At 49.7% G+C, this 21,233-nt stretch overlaps 3 protein-coding genes across 3 annotated transcripts; 1 reads left to right on the top strand and 2 right to left on the bottom strand.

Annotated features, from left to right (window-relative positions):
* Positions 1–2,218: 2,218 nt before the first annotated feature.
* Positions 2,219–6,896, top strand: kcnk4a (potassium channel, subfamily K, member 4a; the record flags this gene model as incomplete). Its single annotated transcript, XM_080008254.1, has 6 exons — positions 2,219–2,410; positions 3,064–3,181; positions 4,512–4,672; positions 4,986–5,172; positions 5,635–5,771; positions 5,865–6,896. The coding sequence occupies 6 exons, from the start codon at positions 2,219–2,221 to the stop codon at positions 6,894–6,896; spliced, it is 1,827 nt and encodes a 608-aa protein (XP_079864380.1).
* Positions 6,897–9,336: 2,440 nt separating this feature from the next.
* tgfb5 (transforming growth factor, beta 5) lies at positions 9,337–15,856 on the bottom strand. The gene is made up of 7 exons (XM_080008506.1): positions 15,124–15,856; positions 14,224–14,387; positions 13,574–13,706; positions 13,136–13,246; positions 12,564–12,744; positions 11,928–12,081; positions 9,337–10,923 (listed from the first exon to the last, which is right to left on the bottom strand). Exons 1-7 carry the CDS (start codon positions 15,464–15,466, stop codon positions 10,765–10,767), a joined length of 1,245 nt encoding a protein of 414 aa, XP_079864632.1. The 5' UTR covers positions 15,467–15,856; the 3' UTR covers positions 9,337–10,764.
* A 1,687-nt stretch (positions 15,857–17,543) lies between these two features.
* trmt112 (tRNA methyltransferase activator subunit 11-2) lies at positions 17,544–20,620 on the bottom strand. Its single transcript, XM_080008365.1, has 4 exons — positions 20,421–20,620; positions 19,255–19,356; positions 18,817–18,909; positions 17,544–17,909 (listed from the first exon to the last, which is right to left on the bottom strand). Exons 1-4 carry the CDS (start codon positions 20,493–20,495, stop codon positions 17,808–17,810), a joined length of 372 nt encoding a protein of 123 aa, XP_079864491.1. The 5' UTR covers positions 20,496–20,620; the 3' UTR covers positions 17,544–17,807.
* Positions 20,621–21,233: the final 613 nt, after the last annotated feature.

The following is a 21,233-nucleotide window of genomic DNA, read 5'->3' as shown; positions in this document are numbered from 1 at the left end:
TTTATGTGACGAGAGTTAAGAGAGCGGTGTACTATTATGTAACAATGTTCCAACATAAAACATCAGTTCTAATGCTTTTAGGGATGATCTAAGTTTAAGACTGGCCCAAACGCAACGTTGAACAGAACTGAGTTTTTGTTTTTTTACTAACGCTTACGATAGGAGCCCCCCCGCCCCCCCAATGTGCCCTCAGGATGAACCTTAAAACTGCTTGGTGTGACATCACAAATATAAATCTGGGCGGAGCCGACGTGTTTACGCTGTGGCATTTTATGTAGAACGATCCGTCCATGGTATAGAAATGAAGTTTCCCTGAAATCTGTTTTAATGTTGACTTCAAATACCTTCCGAGTGTTTCACTTCAGTTCTCCCACGGACCCAACGTTCCTTTATCTACTCCAACAACATTTCTTTAAAGAAACCTTCTGATTAATTGCCCCGGGTGTCACAATGTTTGGCTTATGATTAGTGTACAGCACATCAAACAGCCCCGAGGGTTGTTTTTTTTTTTTCTTTCGGCGCCCTCACTCATATCTGCAAAAATATCTGATATGCCAGGGGAGGATTAGACAGCGACAACTAATAATATCCTTCCAGCTTAGAGCCTGGCGGTTGAGAGGGAGACGGTCCACACAAAGCAAAGCAAAGCAGAGCAGAGCTGACCCTGCATTTGGACCAGAACGCTAACAGGCGCCTAACCTCTGGGAAGTCTCAGAACATTGTCAGTTCCCCTACGGGTAGAAGTCCCTAAAATTCCAGCTCCCGGTAAGGCCAGGGATGACCCACCGCCGCTTTGCGCGTGCGCCGCCGTTCTCTCCGTAAGAAACAGCATTTGACGAAAACCCCCCCCCCCAAAAAAAAACATTAAGCTCCCCCGTGACGATTAAGCAATAAACATCTTCAATTAGCGTTGAGATGTATCGTGTGTTTGGAGGCCTGGCAGCGGCCGGTCCCTGGCAGGGCGCCCGGGCAGGTTGACGTCCAGAGAACCTGGTGTCCGTCCGTTGCTGCCTGCTTTATTATGACAAAGGCCTTATAATGTGGACGCTCTTATGGCCGATGTCACCTGGAGGAGTTATGGCCGCCTCGGGGGGGGAACGGAGAGACGAGCGGACGGGGGGGATCACAGGGAACCCTATTTATGTTTCACTTTTATCGACGCCCAGATGGATTGGGCGAGGGCTTACGGCCATTACCTAATTGCGCTTTGTTGTTGTGAGTGACTTGAAGCCCGTACACCGTCTTGTCTTCGGGGGGGTTAAAGAAATAAAAAAAAGCCGCTGTGCCTTCCTCTGTCCCGGTGCCGTCGAGAGGGGATTCCCGCACTCGCGACGTGCCCCTGACAGCCAGGGGCCGCCGAGGGGGGCTGGTGCCGAGGAGGAGCGGGAGAAGAGGAGAGCTCTACGTCACCCGTCCACCGTGCGGGCGGAGCCGGGTCATGGGATAAGAGGCCACCCTTTGTGTGTGAAAGCGAGAGAGAGAGAGGGAAAAAAAAAAAGGTGCCGTCGACGCCAGCCTTTCACTCACCAAACCGTCCGGGGCGACGGGGTAATCAATTTACTGGATTGACGTTTGCCCGGGGACGCCGTGATCTTGAGACGGGTTTCAAGCCTGTTGCGGTCGCTGGGCCCTCGGCCCCCGAAGGTGGGAACATCACGCTCTGCTTGTTTATCTCGAAAGCACCGCAGAGCGTGTGTTCGGTGGAAAACAGCACCATTACTTGGACTCGAGTGTCGGCGAGCTCCCGTTTTTTGTTTTTTGTGTGTGTGTGTGTGTGTGTGTGTGTGTGTGTGTGTGTGTGTCCCTGCGTCTGCTTTGCACATAACTCAGTTCTCCGTCGTCTATGAAAAAAAGCTCTCAAAGGTTTCTACGTCCAAAGCGCAAACGTACGACAGGTGCGTTTGTGGCTAATAGTCAAACTGACCGCACATGGAGGCCTTCATCGACAAGCGAACGTCGATGGGGTCAAAGTTTTTTGTGGTGTTTTGTCGAGAGGTAAAGAGCACCGGTCGGGTTCCCCCGCTGACATGACTTGTAAACAGACACGCGCACCCGTTCTGAAGGGACTTCCTGTTTGCAGCTCGCCGCACCCCCTCTGTGTCTTGACTGGAGGGGCCCTTTTTCCAACCTGGCCGCTGACCCCTGACCCCTGACCCCTGGCCCCTAGCCCCTGGGTCGGGGTGGAGGCGGAGGGGTGGGGGGAGTCACCGGCGCGAGGATGAAGTGCCTCACCATGCTGGCCCTCCTGTCGGGGGTCATGCTGTACCTGGTGATGGGGGCGCTGGTGTTCAGCACCCTGGAGGCCACGCAGGAGAACCTGGCGTACGACAAGATGAACCACATCAGGAGCACCTTCCTCAAGGACCACTCCGCCTGCGTCAGCGACAGCGCTCTCCGCGAGCTCATCAAGGTACAAGGGAGAGATGGGCGGGTGGGCGGGGCGGGGGGGTGGATACTTTATTCAACCCCGGAGGGAAATTGCAGAGTCAGCAATGGCTTACGTGAAAAAAAAGTATGCAAAAATAAAAGAAAATATAAAAAAGAAAATGGCAATTTATGGAAAAATGTGGAAATATGCAATAAAAAGGAACGGCTGACCGTAGCGAATAAAATATACAATAAAACAAAACAATTATAAATGAAAGTAGATCTGACCCAAAGAAAAAAATGTGGTCATATACAATAACTAATGAAATAAAGCTATCGGTGAACAAGAAGACTGAACCTAAGATCCAAAAAAATAATAATAATAATTGTTCATGTACAATCAACCCCAAAAAAAACATGAAATATAAGCCTAAAAAGAAATTAAAAAAAAATAAAATTAAAAAAGAACAACCCAAAAAGGTTAACAGTATTCAAAACAGCAATAAGCCCAAACACTGTATGTGTGTGTGTATGAATCTTCGCAATTTGTGCAAATGTTTTTTTTGGGCCTTTTTGTCTACGTACGGAGCTGTGAGATTCACAGGATCTCCGGCGTCAGCGCTGTATCCACGTTAATCCAATGACCGCTGTGCGGAGCCGAAACCCAAACACTCTTGTCCCTTTGCACCGCCCCAGGGCTTGGCCTCTGTCGTGGAAGCGGGCCTGGATTTGAAAAGCAGTTCAACTAATTTCACCAGCCGCTGGGACCTGCCCTCCGCCTTCTTCTTCTGTGGCACAATCATCACCACCATCGGTAGGTGGTGTCGAGATGAACCAATTCCACTGTATGATGCGATGCTATGTTGTGTCTAGACCTTCATGGGCTGACAAGTACTTTCGAGTGAAGTCCTCTCTTGTGCAGAGTAAGAGTCACCGGACTCGATTCACTGTGAAATAAAGTAATTTTAATTTTTAGATTTAATTGTTTTTACACTCAGTGGCCACTTAACTGATTACACCTGCAAATATCTAATGAGCCAATCGTGAGGCAGCAACTCAGCACATAAAAGCAGCAGACCGGCTCTTTAGGTGCAGTTTGTACAACAGAATGGAGAAGGAATGTGGTCAAAGTGACTTTGACGCGCGAGTCACTTTTGGTGACGGGGTTGGGGTTGTTTGAGGGTCTCTGAAACGGCTCGTCTCCTGTTGTTTTTCACGCGCGACGCCCATCAGAGTTAAAAGAAAAATCATCCAGTCTGGGTGGAAGGACTTTATTAATGAGATGGGGTCGGAGGCCCGACTGGTGTAAGGTGCCAGGATCCAGGCGACACCTCTGAACCTCAACAGGTGGAACCTCGATGTGGATGAGGACCGGCACGGGGTTCCCAATTGCATATGGGTCACATGGAAAGTAGGTGTAAACAGGTGGATCAAAAAATCCGATACAGGCAACAAATCAGAACCGGGCGTTGAGACCTGCGGTGTAAGACCTGCACTCTAAGTGTTATTACCCACATTCCTATGATGTATAAAGCGTATACATTGATCACTGAACAAATCAGTCGTGTAATCTAGATCAGCAGAGCATCAGCCTGCAGGTGTACCGCAGTGTGAAGCATCACGTCAAGAGAAACCAGCGAGGATCATCTCACAGGAGCTGCATGCCGATGATGGCGGCTCCAGCGCTCGAGTGTTTGATGCCGGGTCAGCTCCCGAAAGCCCGCTCCCCGAGGACGCGTTTAAAACTGCCCGGCGAGCAGGGCGGAGCGCGAATGGGGACCTGGTGGCACGACGGCCGTTGCCACCGCACGCCCGGAGCATGTTCGCGGGCCTCCGACAGCCGGTTCGACTCCCTCTCCACCCCGGTCGCCAGATTGACACAACACACTGAAACAACACACCCTGCTCTGGTGGTGCTGGGGGGGGGTTTCTGGGAGAAAGGGGTACGCTTCTGAAGGACCTCAGAGTCCAGCACGCGTTGTAGTGCTACTGTCACCTACAGTATAGATGAGGTGTTGTTAGGTCATCCTCACTGCCATTATATAGATGGTGAGTGAACATTAACAAAAAACACAACTGACACTACAGTCATTATGGCGGCTATATTCAACATGTGTTACTCCCTCTTCTTGCGCGCCACACAGGTTTCGGGAACCTGTCTCCTCGGACGTGGTTTGGCCAGCTGTTCTGCGTGTGCTACGCGCTGGTGGGTATCCCCATGTTTGGCATCCTGCTCGCAGGGGTGGGCGACCACATGGGCACCATGCTGCGGAGGGCGGTGGCCAAGATTGAGACTCTCTTCCTGGTGAGAATGGTCTGTCCCTGGCCTGAAACCCAAAGGCTCAGTTGGATCAATGCTTAAATTGCTGCTGTCATTATCTCGATGAAAAATGACAAATCATTTAGTTTAGTTATTTTTTATTTATCATGTTCTCAAAATAATCCTCCCTTCCAAAAAAAGTGAACATTGTGAGACAACAAAACAGAAAATTCCAAACTCCAAGAAGCAAATACATAAAACTGTATTTATCCAACCAGGAGTGTAGGCCCTACAGTTGATATAAATATACTCGTCATCCATAATCATCCCAAATTCTGTCCTTTGTTCTGATTCCCAGAAGCGCAAGGTTAGCCCCACCAGTGTCCGCGTGATCTCGGCGGTTCTCTCCATTCTGATTGGCTGCCTGATCTTTCTCGCCGTGCCGACAGTGGTCTTCCAGGAAGTGGAGAAGTGGTCCTTCCTAGAGGCACTCTACTTCGTGGTCATCACGCTCACCACCGTCGGCTTTGGAGACTACGTACCAGGTTTGGGGAGAGCAACACAGGGCACAAAGACAAATACATCACCTGTCATCAGGCATAAAATATACAATTGTATGAACCTCGGCTAATTCAGCATCTGCCTTGCTGAAGTGCTCTTGGGTGAACGGAAATTTGCTACCAATTGTATGGGCTCTTAACGGAGAAGACCTGTCTCAAGCTGCTTTCACACATGCATTGTAAACCTGTAATTATCTAGACATTACCCGGATGAGCTGTATGTGTGAACGCAAAAGTCTGAATCATTTGACCCGGACTTTACCCAGCCAGCACCCTAGTACAACGTCCGCGTAATGTCTGATTGAGCGGTTTGTGTGAACAAAGCAGGTGATTGTCCGGAGCATTCACAGCGAGCGAGTGGGCGTGTCGTGTGTTGACGTCGTCTCTATCATGCGCCGGTTTAGCGATGGTGTTACCCTGAGTGGAGTCCTCTTGCTCTGTGTGCAGGCGGAGGTCGTGAGGATGACATCATCTTTAAGCCCCTGGTGTGGCTGTGGATCGTGTTTGGCCTGGCCTACTTTGCCTCCATTCTTACTATGATAGGCGACTGGCTGAGGGTGCTGTCCAAGAAGACCCGAGCTGAGGTGAGTTCTAAGCTGAAATCTGCTTCCTCCCGCCCCTCCCGTGTCTGATGTATGTACCTCCCTCAATCTCTCTCGCCCTTCTCCCCCTCTCAGATGGAGGAGTTGAGAGCCCACGCCACTGACTGGACGCAGAATATCCAGAACATGTCCATGGACTTCCGCATCCCCAACCCCCTGGAGTTCAACGATCCCTTTCTTCTGCAGCGCCGGCGCTGGAAGCGCAGCGAGCGCCGTCGCGTCAGACGAGGTGCCCAGACGACTCTGGGATACTGGGAGCGCGGGGGGTCCGAGAATGGACATCTGCCCAATCGCTGGGGAGGGCTCTCCTGCTCCATGCTCCGACTGGAGGCCCAGCTTCCCAATGTGGGGGCGGCGGGGCCCGGGTCCAGGCTGAGGGTCCAGGGTGCCGGGGGAGCAACCGTGCCTAGGGTGGGGGTCACGATGCAGCACATACCGGTCAGGTCGTTCGCCCGCTCTGTCTCTCTACCCGTGGCTCGCTCTGCCCTGGAACTGGACTCGCTAGAGCCGCACATGCTGGAGGCGTCAATCTCCGGTTCTCAGTCTTTGTTTGGCTCCAGGTCGGACACCCCGTCCTCATCCTCGTCCTTCTCGGGGCTTCACGGCTTCGAGGCCTGCCGGGAGGACGGCAGCGCGGAGCAGGCGTGGAGCCCGGCTGAGCCCCAGAGCGCCGCGGAGCCTCTGAAGGGGGCAGCGCTCACGGAGCCGGAGGAGCTGCCTGTGTTTCTGGAAACCGACGGGAAAACGCCTTCCCCCATGTCTTCCGTGCGTTCCTCCCCTCATCTTCCTCCCGCTCTGGGCCTGTCTCCTCCCTCCCCCGATCACTCCCCGCCGCTCCCCTCCTCCTCGCTGCCAGGCTGCCAGCTGCTGGACTTCTTCGGGGAGAACCTGGCCTACATCGACGAGTCCTCGGACACGCTCAGCGACCGCGCTCAGACAGAAAAGAGTGAAGAGAAGAGGCCGCGCAAGCCCAAGAGGAGGAGCATGAGGAGGCAGTTGCCACACAAGTGGAGCCCCCTGCAGGTCCAGCGGAGGATTAGCGGTGACCTGCGGCCACCGTCCAACCCGCCCACACCCCCACCTCACTCCCCACTCCCCACGGACTAAAGAGAGAAATGCACCCTGCGGAGGGAGGAATTGAACATGCAACCAAGGAGACAACTCTGTACTTGTTCTTAGACTTCTCATACACCAAGATTAATTAACAAAAGACCAGCACAAAGCTTTAAATTGAGTTGCTATGTGGACGGAATTATGGAGAATCAGCACAAGTTGCTGTTTCATGTTGTTTTTCATCATCCTGTTTTTCAGAGGCCAGATTACAAATGCTATTTGCTAAAGTTATTAAGCAGCTGTGAAAGATTCAAGGGTTACATTTGAATCATCAGACTCCCAAGGTCCCTCCTGATTTAGCGTTGTTTAATCAAATCTAGTATAATATAATCTACCCTAATCTCATCCAAACAAAACAAATTTAATCTTATCGAGAGCAACTGCGTGAACTCAGAAAGACAAAATGCAGATGGCAGTGAACTCTGTGTTGAACCGACAGGGTGACTGGGCCAAACGCCGGATAAAGGAAGTGACCAAGTCCACTCTCTGTGACAGTCCAAAGTAGTTTTCAATCACTGATAGAGGTCCTGATGTGGACAACACTATGTTTTAATCTTTCTTACTCGTTTATTTGACTCTACTTTATGCTCTTTACTTGCACAAAGAAAAGAGGACTCTTTAATCACAAATATGTTGCATTCAAGGTATCAAACCTATAGTCTTGCCCACCAAGGTCCAAGATTCATGTGTGATTTATATTTTAGTCGACATATCAAGAGTTCTAAATTTGCTTGGTCTTGTTGCAGCAAGTTTTTAAAAGTCAGTGTTTTCTACATCTGTGGTCTGACAGGTTGCCAGCAAAGCTGCTGGAGATGGAGAACATTTAACACAACTTCTTTATAGGGGTCATAGAAGGGAGGAAATGTCTCCCCCACCCGGTGGAAAAGAGTACTACACCGTGTGGTAGTTCAGCTTCCCAGCAGAACCTCAAATCTAGATGTGGAGTCCAAATTTAGAAGATTATGGCTTCAATAATCTGGAGACCACAGATTGGTATCATGTGTTTACTCCTCTGTGTCAGTATTCCGTCACCAAGTGTATAACTTTTTTTTTTTCTTCAGTGGTGTTCCGTTGCCTTCAGTGCAGTATCTTAATTGTACTACTATCCCCATAAAGAGAAATATCCACATCTCCATGATAAGAGTACCTTTTAGTCTTTAATGTGTGATATATTTGATAATGTGTGTGTGTACGTTGAAGTTCAAGAGATTATTGGTCACATACACATACATATGGTCATACATCTATGCGTTGAAATGTCATGACACCCGGTGACGTGCGTGCGTATGTGTTACGTGTACAAGTGTGTGTCTGTGCGTGTACGCATGCACATCACCAAACTGTGTAGGTGTGCTTTCTTAATCCATGACGGCCCGTGTGACCACACACAAACACACACCATTCCACATCAAAAGTCAATAGCACACACACACCACAGACACACACACACACTTTACATCTTGTGTGCATGTAAAAAAAACGTGCGTTTGTGTGCACGCTAAGGTCTATTTGCACAGAGAGGTTTTCCCGCCCACTCCCTCCTGAGGACGCAGGACGCTGCACCAGGGGATAAGTACAGGTTAGATATAGCAAGGGATAGTTAAGAGGAAAAGACTAACAGATGCTGAGTCTAGTTTACTTGAATGGGAGTGGGTAGGGGCGAGGGGGAGGGGGCGAGTAGGAGGGGGCTCGTCGCAGCTCCTGCACCAGCACCCCAGAACAAACACACACACACACACACACACACACACACACACACACACACACACACACACACAGGCTGCATTCTCACTGCGGCTGAGAAAAAAAAAAAAAAGTTTTTAGTGCAATAGCTGGGGAGCAGCTGGTATCTTTTTAGACATTTTAAAGGCAGCAGTGACATGGCCAACTACCAACTACCTGCCTGTTATTACTGGAGACCAAGCTCCTGGAACCAACTATACATCACTTCAGTCAGATCAAGAGACTTCAAATAGACACAACTGAGTATTGCATTTAATTTCCATTTTTGAACCGATAGTGGATTTTCTGCAGGTTAAAATGATGCCGGTCCTCTCTTGTGGTGAACAAAATACTTTATTGTGAGCCGGGTATTTACAGGAAGGAACATGCACGCACGCACGCACGCACACACACACAGAGCAGAAAACAGACATCGTCACAAAATAACTTTTATCAGGCTCACAGAAAAAGGTTTCTGTTTTTTCTTTTTACAGACAATCACCATCATAAAAGAAAAATAACGATAAACCGAAAGGAGAGCAGGTACGGACACACACTCCCTCCTCACGCTCTCCTCCCTTTCTCACATGCATGGGCAAAAGCAGTTCAACTCATGCAAACACACACACGCACGCACGCACGCACGCACGCACACACACACACACACACACACACACACACACACACACACACACACACACACACACACACACACACACACACACACACACACACACACACACACACACACACACACACACACACACACACACACACGGCGCACACCCACTAAAACACTCAGCCACACACACACAAACCACTAACATACCAGAGGGATTATATTTAAAATGCGCCCCAGGGGTGTTTTTATTTTCAGCTTTTAGACATTCTATCTAAAGTGGTCGATGTGGATACTGGGGTGTAGAGAGAGAAAGAGACTGTGTGTGTGAGTGTGTGCGTGTGTGTTTGAGTGGGTGTGGAAGTGCGTGTGCGTGGGTCCGCGTGACTGATGGTAAACATAGGTATGACAAAATATAATCGTAGCTTAGGAATAACAACGAGTCAACAGCTTTTACATAAGATAATGAATGCACATCCAGGAAATGAGCAGGAGAGGGTGATTATGGAATTGTTGAGCCAGACCCAAATAGTTACAAATTTGCTACGGCTGCAAAATACCACCTTCCCCAAAAACTGCAGCCCTTCCAAATTCAGCCCTATCATCCCAAGTCTCACTTTCAAAGCCTGGCTTTCTCTCTCTCTCTCTCTCTCTCTCACTCGCTCCTCCCTCCACCACAAATCCATGAAACTCAAGCAAGGAGAGAGAGAGGGAGAGAGAGGGAGGGAGAGAGAATGAGGAGAGAATTTAGATCCAGCGTTCCGTGAGTGGTCGGGTCGGTGTCTGGAAATCTTTCACATCCTGTTTACGCCGGGGCAGATTTCAGCCTCTGACCGCAGAGGGCTGGCACGGCCCCTGCCGAGACAAAACGCTCCCTCTCCCTCTGCCTCCCTCTCGAAAGCTCACAGGCCCCAAGTCTTCAACCCTCTGCAGCCTCCTACCTCCGACCTATCAACACCTTCCCCCTCCGGCGACCAGCTGGCACCTCTGCAGCCCACTGCTCCGACCCCACTCGAATATTTCCTCGCCGGAATCAAGTTAAAAAAATAATAAAAGGAACCTATTCATGCAGTGTGTTTGGCACACATGAGATGCGGTTTCATTCAAAAAATTAAATAAAACAACTTTTATATCAGCGTACAAGTGGAACACAACTCCGCTGCTGAGGGTTACAGTATATATACAGTGGCCACCATCAAAGGAAATAATTCCGCTGGATGCAGTGAAAACAAACTGGCTAAAGATACTTTTTTTTTTTTCTTCTTTTTTTTTTAAGACCCGAAATTCTCTGTGGCGTGGAGAAAAAAAAAAACTAAAAACAAAAAAACACCTCCCGCGTTCCCTGAGGGCGATCGAGTACAGAAGTGAGAGGGGACGAGGGGCCCGTGTGTCCGCTTCCCCTCGGCGGAGGGAATTGTCGCTGGTTTGTCCGTTTGGGTCCGTTTAACCCTCCTCCGTCACGTCTCGCCCTTCTCTCCTCACCCAGACCGCCCCCGCCCCCGCATTCCTCCGCCCGCGCCCTCAGCGGCACTTGCACGACTTGACGACCATGTTGGAGAGCTGCTCGACGCGCGGCGTGCGGCCGATGAAGTAGACGATGGTGAGGGGCTCCAGGTCCTGGGGGACGCAGCAGGGCGACGCCGACGCCTCGGGGTTCATCTTGTTGTAGAGCGGCAGCATCTGGGGGAGGCGGCGGGATCGACAGCCTTTAAGACTTTGGTGGCAAAAGGAATGTGCCACCGGCAAGCGACACAGCAAGAGTTCATACCCCCGTCCCCCGTTTCAACCCCGGCTTCATTACTCTGACGAGGAAGCGAGCCGAGAGATGATCGAACGAATTAGAGGAGATTGACGGTTGAGATCAAATCCGTCTTTCGTGATGTTTTATATATATATATATATATATATATATATATTTATTTATTTATTTATTAGTTCAAAGACTATCTTTACCGTGGTACAGCAAATGTTGCCAGCAGAGAAACGCAACCTGCGGGGGCTGCCTTGCTCAGCTCCGTTCAAGTAAACAAAATAAAAAGGCGTGTGAATGTGCCAGACGCTGAGACAGACGGACCGCGTCGTATAATCCAATATGTTTCGTTTTGTTTTTCGTCAGGCCATAATAGTGACAGCACATTTATCACCACGGGGTTAACCAACCCCAAGAAAACCACTGCGCACAGCCGCCACAAACAATGCACATTGACGGATCTTAACGCGTCCCGTTCCGTTGTTTGTTTTCTTTGAAGTCAAAGTGGAGTTAGGTTCAAAAAAGGGCGATAAAACAGCCTGGTGCTCATTTAAGTTAGAGGTCAGTGATATCAGGTCTGATCCAAAGCGGAGAGCTAATATAATGCATTTAATGATTTAGTGGGAAGTTTCTGGGTAGATTTCTGATTTTACTTATCAACCTGTCATGCATAGAAACATGTATGAAGCACTTGGTTATAAAACCAAGCCAAAATGTAAAATCCGCCCCTGGATTTACTGTACTGCAAATGAAACGATAACATACTCAACTGACAATCTTCTATGTCACTGATGCTGCTGTTGGCGTGTGAGCTCACAAGCGACATAATGGCTCAACAACATGGACCAGCGGAATCCATTGAGCAGTCGGTCTGTGGCTCCGACCAATCAAATCTCCTCTTACTGAGCAGACGCGACCCGGTTCCCCCGCTCACCATGTTGTAGTGGTTGTCGGCGCTCCAGAGGTAGGGGCAGCTGCCGGCGCAGAAGTTGGCTTTGTAGCCTTTGGGCTCGTGGATCCACTTCCAGTTGAGGTCACGTCGGAAGTCGATGTAGAGCGAGCGCAGGCAGCAGCCCTGGTCCGAGTTTCTGAGGCAACAAAAAAAGAGTGGGAAAATCAGAACAGAGTATTTAGGACCTGACCCATTACAGTGTCTACTACAGCGTTTGTGAAAGGGCCAAGGGGCAGGACCCATCAGGTCGGTCATGGGAAAATTAAAATGGGTTGCTACTGTAGATCCTCCTGGAGAATGTGCCAGGCGGAGTTAATGACCGTGCTCGGCTGCCAGAGCTTCCCTCTGCAGCGTGAGGTCGTCTAAAATCAGACAACTGCAGCCTAGACGCTCTGCAGTCTAAACACAGACTGAGTATTGTTTGTTTTGCCACACAATAGCCCACAAAAACTGTTTTGGGGTCAGACTTGGGGGAAAAAAAATATGTAATTCCCGCCCTTTTGGAGCGGCGAGATCCGACGCAAGTAGATTCGCCGCTTTATCAGACACCACTGCGGATCTCAGGCTGGGTCGGCGAGGCCTCCGCCCATCTCCACCCGACGGGAGGGGGGTTTGTACCCGGAGCAGGACGAGGTGTCCGTGGCGGCCGCCCTCTTCTTGCGGTTCTTCTTGGTCGGGCCGTCCACCCGGTCGCTGGGCAGCAGCGTGAGGATGAGGTGCGGCGTCTTGGTGCTGAAGTCCGCCTGGCCCTTCACGGGGCCGGGCTTCTTCATCTGTCGGAGCTGCTCGTCGTCCACACCTGGGCGTGAGGCAGAGCGGGGGTGGTGGTTATGTACCGTTTTATAATAGTGATATACAGGTTTATCTGCCGGGCTGTCGTTGCTGTTGTGCAAAATTGTCAGACAGGCTTCCAGTTCCAAATTCACAGGACAGTTTGACCCCAAGACACTGAAGAAGACCCCAAAATACAGGAACCACAACAGGTGACTGAAAGGGAGGATCCTTGCAATGGAACTATAGCGCTCTGCTGCAGGTAGCGCCCCGGATCAGGCAGAGTGAAGGATCTTGCTGAGGGGTCCTTTGACGGGTCTCGTAGGGGTGGAGGTGCCCAACGAGTCTGCCTACCCACCGGGGAACACAAACATATCTTTGCAGAGGGAACTGTCGGGTGTAACTTCTTCCCGACATACCTGCGAAGAGCGCCTCCAGATCCTCGCTCTTGTTGGGAACAATGTTGTTGGTGGACGGGACAAAGGTGCAGCACGGGCAGTGGACGCCCAGCTTCAGGCCCAGGTTCTTGTCTAGTCAGGGCGAAGGGATTGAGAGAGATTAGGAGATAGACCGGGTGGAAAAAGGAAAAGGACATCTGAATTGAAGTTGCTTCAAATCAAAGTGCTATCAAATTGGGAAACAGTTAGAAAACGATCGTTTTAGAGGACGTTCTAAAAAATTCCAATCGCTGTAGTCAATGGCATGGGAAAACTTCAACAGCCAAACTGCAACTACAGTTTGCGGCGGCGGCGGTCGGCATCGGTTCTCTTGCGACTTGGGACAGCGGCGAGCGGTGCGGTCCACTGTGAAGAGGATGATGTATGAGGGTGCAGAGCCGGTTTTTTTTTTGGGCTGACCTGTGTCTCCCAGCCAGTCCTTGACCGTCTCTGTGACCTCGACGGAGAGCCACAGTCCCTTGGCTCGAGGCTGCACCGTGCGCGAATCAATGTAGCGCTGTGTGGAGCTGCTGTCCTCATCTGGCTTCAGCAGCTGACATGAAACACACACACACAAGCACAAGCACAAGCACACAGTCAGACAGGTCGTTGTGATAATATCCACTGTGTTGAAAGGGGTTCGTGAAGAGATTTTTAATTTATCCTCTTGGCTCCCACGATTAAACTCGTGGACATTTGGCACTTTATTCGCCATCTTGCCATGTTGAACTTCAATTACGTACGGCAGTCAGCCGTTTCCCAATGGGAAATGGGACGTTTCCATGGAGCAGCGAAAAACAGCCGCTAGAATTTTATCATCTTATTCTAGAGGGTTGGACGGGTCATTTTTGAACACATTTCCAAACTACAGTGTAAGCTAATATCCCTATAATGATGTCAAGATGATACGACAGTAGTATGATATGATAATGTAATGTAATGTAATGTAATGTAATGTGGCTCTGGAGTCAGTGTGGGCACAAAAGGTCAGAGAAGCGCTTCATGCGGCGGAAACGAGGTTCGAATCCAGTTTGGACGAAACACCCGAGGACTCGCCGCCGACGCTCTACCTGGTAAAACTCCACCCTCTGCTCGGAGGCGCGGGCCAGCGGGTTGGGGGCCCTGAAGATCCTGAACTCAGCCTTCACCAGGCTGCCGTGGGCCAGGTCCACCCCGCCGACGTCAAAGTGCACCGTCCTGTAGTGCGGGTCCGGGGCCACGGGGGTCACCGTGTCTGCATCGAGTCACATTCAGGACGACAACGTCAGACCCCGAATCCGAAACCGGCGGGGCTCATGGGCCAACTCCGCGGCGCTCTGAGGTATGTGCCTGAGGTGCTGTCTCAGCCATAACAGTTGCCATAATGAGCGGTTACAACGTGAGTCACTCTCAGCCAGACACACACAGGCATTCAGACGCAAAAGATCATTCTCTGCTTGTCAAGTCTAATTGAAAATTAATGACGGACGACTACGTTTGTGTTTCTCGTGAATGTGCCTTATTTACACTTTGCATTCGACCACAATAAACACTTTTGACAGGGAGGAAATTACTTTTGTGGTTCACACGCAAAAGGTTTTTTTTTTTTGGAGAAGATGACGGCACAGTATAACTGATCAGCACTTTGCATCCCTCCACCTCGATCAATCATGTTGGGGGGGGGGGGGGGGGGGTCGTATCGACTCTTTTGACTCCGGCTCCTCGTTGACCGGAAGTGCGTTTCAATCAACTCAATCGATCCGAACGACTCTTTTTTCGGTTGTCGGGTTGTTTTGGGTTTTTTTCCCACTGAGTGACGCGTCGGGAAGCGAATCTATAGAAAAGAGTGGAACCGGCCGTCGCTCATGGGAAACTTCAGCAATAAAAAAATCTTATTCTTATTTATTTTATTTTTTTTCTTAAATGGGGAAACGTACCGCGCGCCACGCAGACACACTACATTGCAGCTCTGTCCCACTGAGTCCACTCACTGTCGCCGGCGCTGCGGGGCGGCCGCATGTCGACGCGTTGAACCTCCTTCGCGTAATAATCCTCTTCGCTGCTCTCGCGGTCGCACGCGGACTCCGCCAGGCGCGCGCGCTCCCGCAGCAGCTCGCGCGTGCTGTTGTAGAGCAGCAGCACCTCGGGCGGCACCGCGTGCGGCGGCGGCGGCGACGGCGGCCCGCGGATGCGGAGCTTGCTGAGGATCTGGCCGCGCACCGCCTCGATGCGCTTGGACTTCTGCAGGTCCAGGTCGATGGAGCGGCAGGTGTTGAGCGCCTCCGCGGTGAGCGCCAGCCGCAGGAGCAGCACGGCGAGCCGGGCGAGCCGCATGGCTCCGCGGCGCGGCGCGGGCGGACGGGGGAGGGAGACGGGGAAGGGGGGAAGGGGGGAAGGGGGGAAGGGGGGGGTCGGTCTCCGGGCGGCGCGGTCACAGCCCCGGGCGGCCCATGCGCGGTGGTTCGGGTCAAAACGCGCACGCTCTAAGAGTCACCGGCTTCCATCGAGCATCTTCCAATGATCGACGCTCAGACCGCGCGGAGCTCAGCCCATGTCGCAAGACGTCCCCGAATCAGATCCTCTTTTTTTATTCTTTTTTTATTCTTTTTTTTATTTCGTTTCGTTTAATTGACTTTATCCTTGGAGCGGCGTCGCTCCGTTCCCCTCCAAACGGCCCATCCGCGGAGCCAGAGCGCGGCCCATACTTGTTCCCACACAGTCGGGCCAGTCAAGATAAAAAAGTTGCTAAGATCCTCCCAGCCCCTATAATAAGCAAATAAAAAAAAAAGTAGCCGGTGCCGGAATCCGGGAAGAATGTCGCCCTGTGTGTCGGAGGGGCCGCGGCGGGCCCCTGCCCCTGCTGCTCACGCAAACATCACATCCAGTGACATTTAAAAACAAAACATAACGAAAACAAACACAAAAAAAAAACAACCGAGAGACAAAAATAAAAGCCTTGGTGAAGGAAGTCGTTGTTCGCTCCAGAGGAACCCGCGGGCAACTCCAATAAATCACGGATCTGAAACGTCCAGCCGGCGATCAATCCCCCCCACCTGGAAACTCCCCCCGGGGGGCAAATAGAGGAGAAGTTACAAAAAAATAAAAAAATAAAAAAAAACATAAACAAACAAACAGGCACCGTCTGTCTGATCCACTACAGAACAGAAATATGAACCCAATCTGAGGGAGAGGGAGGGAGAGAGAGAGGGAGGGAGAGAGAGAGGGGGAGGGAAAAGGAGAGCGAGGGAGGGAGAGAGCCCAATGTGTGAGAGCTGGCGGGTGGGGGTGCCACAAAAGTAATTTGGGTGTATGATTATGAGATTGAAGGCCTCTCCTTAAACCGCGCGCGCACACACACACACACACACACACTCTCTCTCATCCGTCCCCCCCCTCCCCCGTGCAGGTATTGACAGGTTGGCTCCTGAGACGCTGCGCAGACGCCCGATGACGTTGCCGTCGCAGCCCCCCCCCACACCCCACCAGACGCGGCAGCATCGGGCCCGAGCCTCCCTCCGCTGGAGCCTGGATCCGGCCGCTGCGCCCGCCCGCGGCCCGCTTTCATGCCCGGGCGTGGGCGTCCGCGCCTCTCATTTCTCCGACCCGCCGCCCCGCGCCCCCACCGCTCGGAACAGCTCGGGAGTTGGAGGCGACGTCAATCTTTCGGGGGGGGGGGGGGGGGGGGGGGGGGTTAATCGCTCCTCTGCTCCCATCACGCGGCTCTCATAGTCGCGGGTGCGGGCCTGTCATTGCCCTAAGTGGGAGAGGGAGGGAGGGAGGGGGGTGATTACACCGCCCCAGAGCAAACAGGGTCCTGTTCCAACTTGACAGTGGAGGAAAAAAATATAAAAATAAATAAAAAATAAGAGAAGTCGGAAAGCGCCCGAAACGATGTGAACAAACGGCTGCAGAGTTGCATGTGTCCACGTGGATCCACGACACCCACACACGCAGCGGACGCGGAGGCACCACGGGCCAAGAGCAAAAGGAGGCCACCTGCTGGCCAGTGGCGGTCACCGCAGCGTGTGGCTTCTTGGGGGGAAACGCTTGAAAAACAAGTCGTAGCCTCCCTGCGTTCCACTGCCTCTCTCCTGAGGCCAAACATAGACGAGCCGCTGCCACGTCATCCGTCTTTCTCAACCCCCGAGAGAGCAATATGGAGCTGGAGATATGGAGATGTCGGTGCCAGTGCCAGCGCTACGCACGCGCGCGCGCGCACACGCGCACACACACACACACACACACACACACACACACACACACACACACACACACACACACACACACACACACACACACACACACACACACACACACACACACACACACACACACACACACACACACACAGTGCGTATCTTGTCCGATCTAGTAGGACAGTGAAATTGCAATTTCCATGGGACCGTGCAAATCAGGAATCATAGTTTTATTGCAAAACCAACAACAAACCTTAAAACAGGTACAAAAATAAATACAGATGGCACTCCTCAAGACTCTGGGTGCAGGGATATATTGATCGGTTAGGTTTAATAACTCCTCATTCCTGGTGGCAGCGTGAGACACTAAAACAAAAGAAAAATCTACAAATATTATAATTACATAAAAACCGCTAAACCTGGCATGTTTTCTTGAGGTACACATGCAAACCAGAGTCCAGTTTTTATATTGGCTGGGTCTAAACCTCGTCGTCATTCAGGAGCATGTTGGGGACTCCTCTGGAAATGGGGAACTCGTGTCCAGACTCGGGACACTTCAAGTGTCCCTCGATCACCTCCACCTGTCAAACGACAGACACAGCAGACAGAGAGAGAGAGAGAGAGAGAGAGAGAGAGACGTCTCACATGGCTGCTTGAACAAAACTCTTTTGAAATCTGATACAGAGTACACGCCTGTTTTAATCAACCTGTGAGGGTTCTCCCACAAATGGAAGAAATACCATTAATGAAATGCAATAACGGTTGTGCTATGAAATGAAAGCTCGGTGAAAAAAAAACATCACAATTTGACATTTTCAAGAATCACTATATACAGTATAATATACTGTAACAATATACAAATATTTTTCTTTAATTTATATTACACTAAGTAACAGAAAACACAGCCCAATTACATTACATAATTTAGCAGACGCTTTTGTCATAAAGCGACATACAATAAGTCTGTAATTAGTAAGAATGTGGCACGCAACGTCCAATCTTTAAATACATTTTAGTCACAAGGGGAACATGTGAACATGATGTCATTCAACACACATTCAAAACATCTTCAAATGATCAAACAAAGGAAAAAGATTAAAAAATGTTTCACATTTCTGGGAATCATTTTGCTCCTGCTTTTGCAGTGAAAGCTGCGCAACTACCGAAGTAAATCAAGCGCTTGAATAAACCAAGTTTCAAATGGGAAAAGATTCATATGATTTAAAAAGTTAACACATTCACGCATGTGGTTCACTTTTAAAGGGATAACCTTTTTAGAGTTGTATCCGTTTGAATAGCCTTTACGTGAGAGCCGAAGGTCCCAGTGCTGAAGGTGCTTCTTCATCAGATGCCCGATGTGGTTATGAAACATCGAGGGAGACTCGACATCAAACATTTCATTTACAAACAGTGAGAAGGAGGGCAGAAGGTCCGAGAGCGGCCACAACCCGCTGACAAGCAGGGGACACGGGAGAAGAAGCTAAATACCTCCAGCAGTACCCTGTGTACTTTCTTCAGGAACTCTTCGTTGTTCTCACACTCTGGCTCAAGCTCGCTAGGAAGGCCTTGCAGGTGACCGAGCTGTGGACGGGGAAAGTACATCAGCGCCAACTGCAAGTAGCCAAAATAAATGTGGCAGCATCTGGTTTGCACGAGGACCCAGCCCTGCTGGTGTTATCGGATTAAAAATACACATAACAGTGCTGATAATTTGACTTTGGTACCTGTTTCTATTCAGGGCGGGAGAAGGAATTCCATATCAAACAGATTATAACAATATTTTATTGTTAATAATATTTTTTTATTTTATTTTTTACAAATACTGAAATGAAGGATTTTAAACAACTTAAAAAAAAGGTATAAAATGCCACAATAGACACCGGCAACGACACAGACAAGCCGTAGCTCCATCCCTCAAGGACTCACCCCCTCAGCTGCCTGGACCAGGGCACTCCACTCCAGTTTGGGGATCATACGCCTCACGAACTGAGCGTTGAACTCCACCTCGTTCACCTTCACCTCCGTGGCCTGCAGGCGAGGGGCGGAGCAAGACCCCGTCAGTGCCGGCGGCTCCACACAGAGCGCTCGCCAAGCTCGACAAAAGCCGCCGTGGTCCGACTTTACAGTAAACGCCCCCCAAAGAAAGTCCCAAAGTTCCCTAAAAGCCTCTTGAACACGGAAATAAAATACTGACGCTGGTGGAAGAAACACACGGAACTTCGAGTCGAAGTACATATAACTTTACACAAAATGACTCTCGTGAAAGTCAAAAGTACCACATTAGCAGCTCTACTTCAGTGAAAGTTCATCTCTACTTGCTCTTAAATTGAATTTAAATATTTAAAGTGCTTCAGTGCCTGGACACCAGGGAGCTCACGTGTTTTCTTTTCCTCTTTCCTGCAGATGAGCGCAGATCCTGACGACAGTTTACAGTCAAATAGTAAACAGGTGTTGTCATGGTAACTAAGGACGACGGAAGCGGACTGTTGCTGTGGATCGGTCCCCATTGCTTTTAATACAGACCTACGAACCCCGACCCTTGACGAAGCAACTGTGTTGGAGATGTAGCTATGCAAATAGTTATGCAAATCGGTAGTTATGCAAATCGGTAGTTATGCAAATCGGTAGTTATGCAAATCGGTAGTTATGTAAATCGGTAGTTATGTAAATCGGTAGTTAAGTAAATCGGTAGTTATGCGAATCGGTAGTTATGCGAATCGGTAATTATGCGAATCGGTAGTTAAGTGAATCGGTAGTTAAGTGAATCGGTAGTTATGCAGATCGGTAGTTATGCAAATCGGTAGTTATGCAAATCGGTAGTTATGTAAATCGGTAGTTATGTGAATCGGTAGTTATGTGAATCGGTAGTTAAGTGAATCGGTAGTTATGTGAATCGGTAGTTATGTAAGTCGGTAGTTATGTGAATCGGTAGTTATGTAAGTCGGTAGTTATGTGAATCGGTAGTTATGTAAGTCGGTAGTTATGTGAATCGGTAGTTATGTAGTAGAGTAAAACGCAACCGGAGCGTTTTAAAACCCGTGTTGGACTCCGGACGCGGGACCGGCCAATTCATCTCGGACAAGCGCGTTTACCTTGATGAGCAGCGGGAAGCCGTTGGTCACTCCCTTCACATGGGACGTCAACATGTTGTGCGTCAGCAGCTTCATCCTCGCGCTTCACAGATTTATTTTAATGTATTTATTTTAATTATTTTATCTTTCCACCGACGACTCGGACGAAGGGGCCGCTGACACGCACCGACCTCACGTGCTACGCAGCGACGCGAACGGCGTCGCCTGCCAACCGGAAACGCCGCTGGCGCGTCGGCGAAATATTCCCCCGAAACGTGAACGGCACGTTGGTTCCTAGGCCTCCGTCAGTGAGATTCAAGATTCAAGAGGTTTATTCGTCACATACATCTACATACTTTCATACATCTACATACTTTCATACATATACATACTTTCATACATATACATACTTTCATACATCTACATACTTTCATACATCTACATACTTTCATACATATACATACTTTCATACATCTACATACTTTCATACATCTACATACTTTCATACATATACATACTTTCATACACATACATACTTTCATACATATACATACTTTCATACATCTACATACTTTCATACATATACATACTTTCATACATATACATACTTTCATACATACATGCAGTGAAATGTAATGCAACGCACCCGGTGATAACACACAATATGTCCTACCAAAATTTCCTTCTACTAGACCAACTAACTGATTCCTAAAGTGTAATACAGTAAGTCGAATACTTGTAGAATAAAATAAAAATATATAGAATAAAATAAAATAAAATATAATAAAATAAAATGGAATAGATAGAGGGAATATGCTTATGTATATGGAATAG

Source organism: Zeus faber (assembly GCF_960531495.2).
Source record: "Zeus faber genome assembly, chromosome: 10".
Taxonomy (NCBI): Eukaryota; Metazoa; Chordata; class Actinopteri; order Zeiformes; family Zeidae; genus Zeus; species Zeus faber.
The sequence above is the reverse complement of the archived record's forward strand: the minus strand, read 5'-3'. Positions and strand labels throughout refer to the sequence as shown.

What these genes read in the sequence shown, in the direction of transcription:
- tgfb5 (XM_080008506.1), bottom strand. Translation starts at nt 15,466, where the DNA reads ATGCGGCTCGCCCGGCTCGCCGTGCTGCTCCTGCGGCTGGCGCTCACC. An exon ending in GCCCCGCAGCGCCGGCGACA is followed by an intron (nt 14,388 to 15,123) that starts GTGAGTGGACTC and finishes GACTCGATGCAG; the next exon opens with ACACGGTGACCCCCGTGGCC. An exon ending in CCGACAACCACTACAACATG is followed by an intron (nt 10,924 to 11,927) that starts GTGAGCGGGGGA and finishes CGCCTCCCCCAG; the next exon opens with ATGCTGCCGCTCTACAACAA.
- trmt112 (XM_080008365.1), bottom strand. Translation starts at nt 20,495, where the DNA reads ATGAAGCTGCTGACGCACAACATGTTGACGTCCCATGTGAAGGGAGTG. An exon ending in GCTTCCCGCTGCTCATCAAG is followed by an intron (nt 19,357 to 20,420) that starts GTAAACGCGCTT and finishes CCTCGCCTGCAG; the next exon opens with GCCACGGAGGTGAAGGTGAA. An exon ending in TGGTCCAGGCAGCTGAGGGG is followed by an intron (nt 18,910 to 19,254) that starts GTGAGTCCTTGA and finishes CCCCGTCCACAG; the next exon opens with CTCGGTCACCTGCAAGGCCT.